The sequence below is a fragment of the Microplitis demolitor genome, chromosome 10 (assembly GCF_026212275.2).
Source record: "Microplitis demolitor isolate Queensland-Clemson2020A chromosome 10, iyMicDemo2.1a, whole genome shotgun sequence".
NCBI lineage: Eukaryota > Metazoa > Arthropoda > Insecta > Hymenoptera > Braconidae > Microplitis > Microplitis demolitor.
Window position 1 is genome coordinate 15,724,165 of NC_068554.1, and position 11,067 is coordinate 15,735,231.

At 35.5% G+C, this 11,067-nt stretch overlaps 1 protein-coding gene across 1 annotated transcript; it reads right to left on the reverse strand.

The window, feature by feature from the left end:
• Positions 1-2,810: 2,810 nt before the first annotated feature.
• Positions 2,811-7,410, reverse strand: LOC103573782 (uncharacterized). The gene is made up of 3 exons (XM_014442586.1): positions 6,432-7,410; positions 3,615-3,981; positions 2,811-2,975 (listed from the first exon to the last, which is right to left on the reverse strand). The coding sequence occupies exons 1-3, from the start codon at positions 7,244-7,246 to the stop codon at positions 2,811-2,813; spliced, it is 1,347 nt and encodes a 448-aa protein (XP_014298072.1). The 5' UTR covers positions 7,247-7,410.
• Between the last annotated feature and the right edge of the window lie 3,657 nt (positions 7,411-11,067).

The following is an 11,067-nucleotide window of genomic DNA, read 5'->3' on the forward strand; positions in this document are numbered from 1 at the left end:
TCACAAAATATTACAAACGACGTGGAGTAAATAATTAATATAATTTAATTAAAATAAAATCATACAGCATCTGGTTCTGGAAGGCCGAGTCCATCTTCCAGTGGCGCCCTAATATTCGACTATAATACTAGGTGCGACCAGACTTGGCAAGATTAGTCTCTCTGTCATAACACATCTAGGAAAGTAAAGTAAGAAATGTTTCAGGTCACATGTAACGGGCCGAGGTTAACAAACATGTGATCTGGGGGTTTCTTATTTACTTCCCGAGGTGTGTATATGATTTTTCTCCTCAACGGAGGCAGAAAGCGGCAACCTCGTTTTGCACAACGGGACGAGAATTCACGTTTTCCGCAGACATGATTATATCTGGTCAGATCTGCGTGTATCTCATGAGATTTGATTAGATATAACTTCATCTAAACTAAATACAACACTTGACATAATTAGATCATTCTATATCTGCTCAGATATAATCATGTATACATTGTATTATTATTGAAAATTGTTCATATCTAGTATTTTACACTCACGCGATCACATATGTGGGTCAGTGCAGTGGATGGCATCAAAGACTGAATCGGAAGGATGCAGGTTCAAGCCCAGCAGTGATCGGGATTTTTTCATTAGTTAAAATCATTTATAATTCCTCTAAGTAATGTTCCGAAAATACCAGATTACATTTCGGATTGAATTGAAATTATCTTTTTTTTTCGCAATTTAATATTTTTTTAATAGGGATCTCCGGGGAAAAAGGTTCAGATCTGACCATATAAATTTTATATGATTAGATTTGGCCAGATATCGCTAGATAGAGACAATTTAAAGATCTGACCAGATCTACTTTGTCAGATGTGATCAGATATAATTATATAAGGTCAAATCTAAACCTTTTTTCCCGGGTTGGGACGTTCTTGGCAGCGATTGAATGCTTTTATTGAATTCTAGAGCTGATTAAATTTTAAGATTGATCCATCTAACAGTTTTTGAACTATCCGAAAAAAACGAAAGAAACAAATACCATAGACAACTAGTTACATGTAGTACAGTTGAGTTTCATTAACTCAAACAGGCTATGAAAGAGCAGGAATTTCCTGGAAATTCCGACTTATCCAACGGTCCTTCTCCTTGAAATACTAAACTACAACCCATGCGCGCTTCCATCTATATGAATAGTAAACGTATAAGTTAACACAAACACGTACAAATATACAGCTTCAGGAGAGAGAAAACGTAGTAGTGGGGGTCAAGATTGAGAGACAGTCCCAAGTTGAAGGAATCTAAAAACGGAATTCGACTATATAATACTTGATGGCACTAGTTATCTAAGATACTATTATTTGTAATTAGAGTTTTGAACGGTGTACGATTCCATGTTCAAGATAGTATAATCCGTATTGAAATCCAATGTGGAGCTTTAATTAAGGGTCAAGTTGATCTCAATTCCGTCAGATGGAATACGAAGGAGAGAAACTATACTAGAGAAAATCATCTGAACTTTATTGTGCTTGATTCTAACTTGAGATCATTCAATATCGATGATATTTTAATACCTGACGGAAGATTTGTGACTGGAGTTAGATTTGAAAAACTTTCAAACAATCATATATCATTAGTGGTACGTAGATCGGAAATGTCAGATCGTGATAACGAAATCACACACAGCTCTAAATCTCAATGGTATTATTCAAAAAATACTTAGCTAAGGTAAAGCAAGAAATGGCCCTGATTAAAAACTCTGATCAATCCGATTGAATTTGATTGCAACTCAATCGGATTTCAACCAGATTCCAATCGAGAACAAACATTCAATCAGGAACGTCCCAAGTATCCGATTAAAATTTCTTAGATTGAATCAGATTTAATCAGGAAATGATAAATTTATTTTTCGATTTGTTTCTAACTGAATTCGATAAAAATATTGTAATCGGATTTGATCGGAAAATGATTTCTTTTTTTCGATTAACTTTCTGATTTCTGATTAACTTACAATCGGATTTATTTGGGACTTTCTGGTTAAATTTGATCGGAATCAATTGAAATTTGCCAATTGAATTTAACCAGAGTTTGCAATTAGGGTCAATACCAAAATTATCATTTTTAACCCTTATTCATAGTATTAAATTATCCATTACCTTTAGAAAAAATATAGATTTGCTTAATCTCAACTCACCTCTAGAATCAAATAACCAAACCTACGAAATAAGTGAATCAGGACGTCATTACGTAAATTTGACATTGGCCATGAAGTCAACGATGTATGGTAACAATCCAATAATACCATTTTTTGATTCACAAGCTCTTATCTCGTTCCCAGTCGTCCCTTTTTGTAGATTGGGAATATTCTACAAGAGTCAACCCAGCTATGAAGGATTTTTGACATTTAAACAAATTTTTTCGGAATTTAGACATTTTATAAGCAATTAGTATGCCGCCAAACTGGGCGCCACATCTGAGGTTGCTTAATATTTGCTTATTTATTTTCATTTACTGGTAATTTAATAATCAAAATAATGAAAGGAAGGAACAGGCGAGTTCCTTGTAACATTGTTTAATTATATATAAACAGAAATTTCATTTTTAGTCATGAATTTGGACCTTAAGATAGAAGTATAGCTATGAATATTTGTCATCAGCTGTAACATTTTTTGTATTGAACCAAATCTGTCACGTACAGTCGAATTGATTAATGTAATGTCAGTCGTGGGTCAATTGCGTGAATAAATAATTTTTTATTTACACACATATACACTTGTGTAACTTTTTATTGTAAGACCAACTTAGAATTTTATAATTATAATTTTTTAGCTCTCCTAATCATACATTGAAGTGATATTAAGCCCACATGCGTTTATAATAGTTTTTGAGGTTTTATTTGTTGCTTTTTCTGTATGATATCCGCTTGTCGCTAATCCAACTAATAATTCAGTATTACTATTTTCTTTTGATTTGCAAAAGAATGCACTCGAATGGATTACCTGTGAGGAAAATTTATTATCATTAGTGATAGTATCCAAATTATTTTATTAACAAACAAATTCGTCTTAGAATATCAAATTTTTTAAGCTGAGTTCTGTTAAATTCAATGTTTTTAGTACACATCTCCGGTGTATACTCAATACTAGCCGACGCTTTCGCGTGTGCATCTACGGTTTCCATTAAAAATATTGTTTTTTTCATGTAAGGAATTTTTCAGCTTACTAACTACGCCGTTTAAAAAGTCAACTTGAATCTGTTCAGCAAATTCCGATCAGATTCAATTGGAAAGTTCCGAATGAATGCGATTTAACGTTAATCGGAAATCGAAGAGTTAATGGGAAAATAATCAAAATATAATTTTATTATTTTCTGATTAAGTCTGATTCAATCTGTTTTAATAATTTTAATCAGACTTAATCGGAAAATAATGGATTTTTTTTCAATTAAGCCCTATTCCAATTTAATTAGGTACTTGAAACGCTCTCGAATAATCCTGATTGAATGTTTGTTTCCAATTAAATCTGATAGAAATCCGATTGAGTTTCAATCAGATTTAATTGGGGTTTTTAATCAGGGTGATTTCTTGTAACAATGTTAAAGTTAGAGTCCGCTACATGATAGTTCATTTTACTACTCACAGCATCAAGGTTACCATGAACTGTACACCAAAAATAATCAGTGTTATTATTTATAAAATGACGATATCTAACATGACAATCGTAGAATGAAGTCTTCGAAGTATCCCTTGTCGGTATCATACAATTTGTTAGATCAACATCATTGATATTCGAAGCAATCTTTGCGAATGTATTCTCAGCGATTTCAGATGCTGGAATAACTGGTTCATCGGTTATTATCAATGCCAAGTTTCGTTGAGATTCATTGTATTCTTTGCTCAACTCTAACCCGTAGAATATTTTTTCAGAGTCAACACGGATCCTCCTAAATTTTGGCTCAGGATTTAAAAATTCATTGGAAACTTCCATAGTTAGGTTAGTTAGATTCCTGTAAATTACATAAAAAATAAAGGAAATATGCTAATTTTTAAATGTCAACGTTAAAGGATAAGTAATGTAAGATTTCACCGGAAAATATTCTACGCTATAATATACAGTCAAAGGCTATTGACTTGGACAGTTAGCATACGGCGAAGCGGAAACTTCCAGGAATTTCCGACCTAATTAATTAATGTAACGGAACTTAAGTCCACCTCCGCCGACCGGAAGCCGAGACCTCACCCTTTTGGGCATACTTGCGCTTCGCAAATCCCTTATTTTCCACCATTATATAATAAAATCGAAACATTGAGCAAGCTCAATATTGGCGGATGTTATAAACCTTAGGATCAGAGATCCTTTGCTTGTGGGTGCCGAACCAACAGCCACTACGAGTCTTTCCTCAAATGGGCCCATGCACTCCTTCCGTCTCAGGAAATAAAGAGACTCTTGGTTGAAGTGGGGCTTGGAATGGGCCCCCCCCATAGCACCAATTTCATGTATTGGTCGACATCCCACAGTTGGTCAAGAGGGGACGTGGTTTCTTCCCCTGCCTTCCTGGGAAGACACCCAGTTTCATTTACATTCATTCGTCCATACTTCAACACATTCGCACACATACCTAACTTCGGACTGACACCCGGGATGCACAGAGTCATCACAAATCGTGAGTTCTGTACACCCATGCCCAGAAGCTCCGAGAACAACTGAGTGGATGCCAGTTTAACCGCGATCTAATAGTCTTCTCCTCCTTCCTCTCGGTGCTGGAACTGGCTGCTGAGCTTGTGGTGGAGACAATCTTTGCTGAAACCATTAAAAATTTTAAAGGAGTCTGGGGATGCGGCAAGAACCCGCCCGATTTGTAGCCACTCCGCGACCCACCCTTCTATGCTCTGGAGCACCTCACGCTAAGGCTCGAACTCGGTGCATTTTAGCAGTAAGTACTGAACGGTATCCCACCCTTCGTTGCATTTGGGGCATTTGCAATCTTTTGCGAGTCCATACTTGAAGAGTCTATCCTTAAAACAGCCGTGACCGTTTAAAATCTGGGTAAGCCAGAAATTAGGGATGATATGTTTGCTCGCTAGACGTTCAGTAACATCGGGGAAGAAGTTAAATGTTATTTGTCCTGTTTCCGCTGTGGACCACTGTTCTTGCCATCTGCGAATGGCTTCTTTCTTGAGGGAGACAAAGCATTCTTCGTCATCCGGCTGCACGGTCGCGTTTCCAAGGGTTGCCTGTTTGCCAGTGCGGAGATTGTAGTGGGCGCAACGTTCATCAATCACAAGCTGAATGGGCACTGCCCCCGCAACTACACAAAGTCCCTTATACGATGCCGTCTTGTATGAAGACGTCATCGTAATCAAGGCTCGACGTTGCAAGGCCGTAAGAGCCTTCCATTCCTCTGCCCCACATAGGTCACTCCAACCTGCTGCCGCATAAGTGACAACAGGCAGGAAGTAGCCCCTGTAGATAGTGGACATAGCCGGAAAGCGCAGTCCTCATTCAGTCCGTGCGAGACGGCGTAGACGACCAAAAGTTTTGTCTAATTTCGCGCGCCTTGTCTTTATGTGTGTTGTTGGTTTGAGGTCCTGGTCAAAGTGCACCCCTAAGTATCTAACGCTCTTTTTGAATGCTATTTTTGTTTTACCTATTACGATTTTCAGTGGCTTTGAGTCATACTTGGGCTTTTTCTGTCTTTTCGCTTCATAGGGGTACGGACCTTTGTCCTTGCGTGGACCGCTTCGGGTGTACTCTTTTTTGAGGAATATTGCCTCGGTCTTGGACTCCGACAATGTAAGTTTCGCGGAACGACACCATTCCAGTGTCGAGTCTACTGTTCCTTGCCCCGTTCTCTCAATATCGGCTCGTGAGGTGCCTTCTATGATGACGAGGAGGTCGTCAGCATAGGCTACAAATTTACTCCCGTGTTCTGTTGACTCTAATTCTTTAAGCAAAATTTCCGACTTATGAAATGCCACTTCTTTCTTAAAGAATCAATTACAGCGCATGTGCTCTTACAACTGCATGTCTAATGAATTTATAAATATACACAGCCATTTACAAATGCATATTTCGATTTTACAAAAAAAAAAAAAAAAAAATAGTTCAACAATCACTCATGGGACAGGATCGTTTAGCGAAAATATTTTTGAACAGGATTCTTTAATCTTACAGGACCACTTATTCTTGATCCTATGCTAAATAATGGATTTATAAATTTTCTATTCAATAATTAAACTTTTTAGGTAGATATCTTTAGAAATCGGACTATTGCAATGGGTCTCATGATTAAATTATCAAAGCATCTTGCCACTATATATCTTACTTTACCTAGTAGAATCAAAAACTACCACCCACTCAAAAGTTTATATATGTCTGTATTTGAAGAACTACTCGCATTCTCTTTCTTCAAAACTTAATTAATAAGTATTGTAATCATTGTAAGTGGTATTTTACCTTGGAATACTTTTAGAAAAAGTGAGAAATATTCGAGGTCCAACAAAGAAACCGGAATCGTAGAGTGCAAAATTACGATACTTGATTTTTACCATCCATTCATTGGAAATCTGTTTATTTGAAATCTGGTGGTCTGATTCTCCATCAGGTCTTTGGTTCACATTAACTAGTCCACCTAGGTTCTGATTTTCAATGGACTTTCTACTTGAATTCTGGATTTGAACAACTTGTCCTTCTATGAAATCTTGACTCAGGTTTCGGTTACCAGTCGGCTCTCCAATTGGTCTCAGGTCTTTAACTGGTTTTTCATTCCAACCGTAATGTTCAATGAGTTCTTCATTTTGACTCTGGTTTCTTATTGCATTCTCAATTTGATTATGGCTTTCAATCGATTCACCATATGGCTCCTGATTTTCAAAAAGTCCATTATTTGGTATGTGGCTTTCAAAAGATGTTCCATTCAGATCTTGGTTTTCAGTCAGTCCTCTATCTAGTTCCATGTCTTTAACTGGAATTTCATTCAGACTGTTGTATTCAATGAGCTCTCCGATCTGACTCTGGTTTCCATTAAGATCCTCGCTTATATTTTTGTTTTCAATGGATCCTTCATTTGATCCCTGGTTTTCGTTGAGGTTTCCACTCAAACTCTGGCTTTTAACGTTTTCCTGAGATGGATTCTGATTATCAAAAAGTCCATCATATCGATTTTGGATTTCAATGAAATCCCCATTACGTTCTTCAAATTCTAGACGGCCCTCATATAGAGAAGGAAAAAATAAAACCATGACGTTGAATAATGTCAATAATTTAATCATTATGACTTAATGAATAAACTCTAAAAAGCTCAAAAGCGCAATTATTCTTAATAGTTTACTTTAAAGAAAAAGTCTAAAACTGACTTGATGTAACTGGTGAACTATTACCAATTTGCTTTACTTTTTATTCACTCCACCAAAAAATGTATTGAAGTAATAAACTATGTGTACGATAACTAATACAGACATGATGACATTTAGTAAAAAAATTAAAAAAAAATTGACACGTATTGCAATTAAAGTAAGAAACTCCCCGCTATAAAACTCTCTTATCAGATAGCTTTGCTATTTTCAACTCATTTTATGATCATGAGCTAATCAATTTTTAATTAAAACTATGGACTAAAATAGAAACAATACTTTTATCACGTTTCATTCTTGTAAAAAATAACTTAAAGAATCGCTAAGTAAATTTAAAAATTTTTAAATCAATTGGAATCCTAAATAAAATTAAATTTTTTAGCATGGCAGTAATTAATCATTTACTGGTTATAAGGTCCAGATATCTCAGTCTAAGTAATGGATAAGTTATAACCAAAAGACGTTGCTTGAAATATATATACTACCCAGACTATAAAAAAACCATATGAGAATCCTGGATTCCTATGTAGGTTCGAACATGGCGTTTTGGGATGGATTCCCATCTAGCTGCCGATAGGAATCCTGCATAAATCCTGATATAGACTCTCACATTGATTCCTTTGGGAATCCAAACAACGCCGAATCCCTATGGAAATCTAGTCAACGAGAATAAATTCTTATATTTAACGTTTTTCTTACTCTACTCGAATTCAATCACTCAACTTATCATTCACATCGTGGAAATTGTCTTGTGCTCGACAAAGGACTTCAGCTACTAGTCCCCTCTTCTCTACTAGCCAGTAAATGTATTAGTTGTTGAAATAAATTTTCAAATGGTTTCCTATGTTAGAATTCAGAATCCCATATTTCCCTATATGGATTCTTATATATGAATCGAAATCAATACTATCCTATATAAATTCTTGTATAAATTCATATTTTTCTGATAGATTCTCAGAGATTCCTACGAAAATCCATCCTTGTCTATATAGATTCTACATATTAGTAGACTTGAGAAAATATAGTCACGTACGCTTAAATTCACATGACAATGAAGTATCAAAAATGATAACAATCAATTATAGGAACCATTCCCATGATACACTATATATAGATCGTTTGGTAACCTTCATCATGGTGGCGTTGTGATTCAAACATCAGGATTCAAAACGGTAGATCCGTGCCTGAAACTACATCTACAAACAACCTGCAACTACCGTAGATACCTGAACAACCAGCGTTCCAGTTGACATCTTGCGATGTGTCAATGATAAGCAGGTTTGCCTACATAGTAGGACCCTAACTAATTCCAGTCCTATCCCTATCAAAGGAACTCATATGGGAATGCAGTCTAGATTCCTACATGGGATCCCACATGGTATTTCCGGATGGTTTCCTATAGGAATATTAATCTGCTTTTTTATTCATATACGCGAATCAACAGACGACAGACTTAGATATAGACACCTCGGATTCTTTGGAAATGACTCATATAGAAACCCAGATTCCTATATGAATTTTTGGGAAGAAATGCATACATAGTAGTTCCTATGTCTAGTTCCTGCATGGAAATTCAAGTACCCACAGCTTCCTGAGTGGGTTTTCCATATGGGAATCCAGATACCTATGGTTTCCTACATGGATTTTTACATAAATTCATACATTATTATATTAATTCCTATCGAATCTTACATAAATCTACAGATTCCCATGCAATCATACAAGGATTTTTAACTTCCTGCTAAGGAAATTGAAAATTTTCAAAATAATGGGAAGTTATTGGTTTTGGTCCGATTATTAAAAACCGAGTTTTCAATATATTTTGACGATTTGGGGTCCTAGGAATCTATTCTTACTATTTTCAAGAGCAAGTCCGAGTGTATGTATGTATGTACGTCCGTCTATCTGTAAATATTTTATAACTATTGAACGGATTCATCGATTTGTCTTTTCGAGCTGGCGTTGGAAACGGCTCATTATTTCTCGTAATTTCTGAAAATCCAAGCATAACCAGTATGGTACGTTCGGAGATATTTCAAAAAAAGAATTTTTTCACTAATGTTTTATTTTTTGATAACTTCTAACTGACTCCATGGAGTGATTCCAAAATCTAATCAGCTTTAAAACTCTGTAGGCTGCCATGAATGCCACCTCAATAATCAAAATTAAATTATTTGTTCAAGAGATATCGTTAACAAAAGAATCTCAAAAAAAGGTTTTTTTTCGAATAAAATCCAAAACGTTTAATTGATTATTTCCAAGAGAATTTTATCATTGTCACGTAGCGATTCGAACGTGAATCACTGCGCGCGCTTTTCCATCTCGCCGTGAATTCAACAACACCTCCAAGCTGATATAAAGCGCATTTATTTGTAATAATTTATTATTATTTAAATATTTATAGTATTTTTGTTAATTATTCGATTATGATTTAATTATGAATTATTGATATTATTGTTTATTATATTTATATTTATGTTTTGATAATTAATCTGAATATTATGTACTTAATCGATATTTTCATTTCAGTCAGTAGCACACGTGTGTGTAGAGCATACATAAAAATATCGACCGAAGGGAGAGTAAGTCGATATACTGATGATAAAAATCAATATTTTTCTCCAGCCACGTGGTGCACTGAAATAATCATTGTTTTGTTGTTTAAAGGGTTAATAATTATTGTTCAGTCACGAGCTTGATTAGTTTGAATCAAGCTTCGTGCATTTCCGCTCGGTTCGGGAGTTGCCGAGCTCGCTACTGACTGAAGGTCAGAATAGTGCCGGGTCACTCGCTATTTGGGCCCGGCACATACAATTTCTAACTCAGGATCGTGTCAAGACGCCTTGAGAACCCGCTACAGGCTGGCCAATCACATAATTCGTTTTATATTGGTCAGCCAATGAGAGAGTTCGCTATCAACTGCTACCTGTTGGCGCGCTTTTAAGCCAATGGGAAAATTCGTTATATGCAGCAAGGCTGCCTAGTCGACACCAAGCTTCTCGACGACTCAACGACGCCACCATCTATGATTCTACAACCTGCTTTGCTACTTGCAACCTCGTGCTTGAAACCGCATCAGTAATTAATTCTTTTGTGATATGAAACTACACCGCTACGCTGCATTATCCTCAATATTTGGTCAGTATATGAAGGCTGCTATTTATTGAGAATATATAAATTGTACTTTCGCTAGTAATTAATAGTAAATTAATTTCCGTTGAGTTAACCACTACTGACCATGTGTCAATTTATACGTGAATTATATCTTTGAGTTGCATTTACTATCGCGTATTATTTTCTAGTCGCATTCGATCTTGAGTATAAGTTCTCATAATTTTAAAGTGTAAATAAATCTATAATTTATTTATTGATAAAATCTGTGTAATTTTCAATTGTTTAATTCACCTCGCCTAAACCAGATCCAACTGATTTATTCGCTCACTTTAAGTTTATAAATAGAAAATATTATTTAGTTTATTATTATAATATAACTCAGGTCGTTTAATGAATTTAAATATTTTATTTTAATTTATAATTTCGGGTCCAAGGTCATGAGAGGGGATAACACGTGAGTGATACCCGTCCCTCGGAAAAACAACGTGAGATATAGTCAGAGAGGACCGGGATTTTGTAAAGTGAGGACGTGTTGTTGTCCGAGATCTTTAAATAAAATTGTTTATGAATTAATCGAATATCAAAAAAAGTCAATTTGATTAGTTAGTGTTTTGTTATATAAAGTA

What these genes read in the sequence shown, in the direction of transcription:
- LOC103573782 (XM_014442586.1), bottom strand. Translation starts at nt 7,246, where the DNA reads ATGATTAAATTATTGACATTATTCAACGTCATGGTTTTATTTTTTCCT. An exon ending in TTTTCTAAAAGTATTCCAAG is followed by an intron (nt 3,982 to 6,431) that starts GTAAAATACCAC and finishes TGTAATTTACAG; the next exon opens with GAATCTAACTAACCTAACTA. An exon ending in TTCATGGTAACCTTGATGCT is followed by an intron (nt 2,976 to 3,614) that starts GTGAGTAGTAAA and finishes TTTTCCTCACAG; the next exon opens with GTAATCCATTCGAGTGCATT.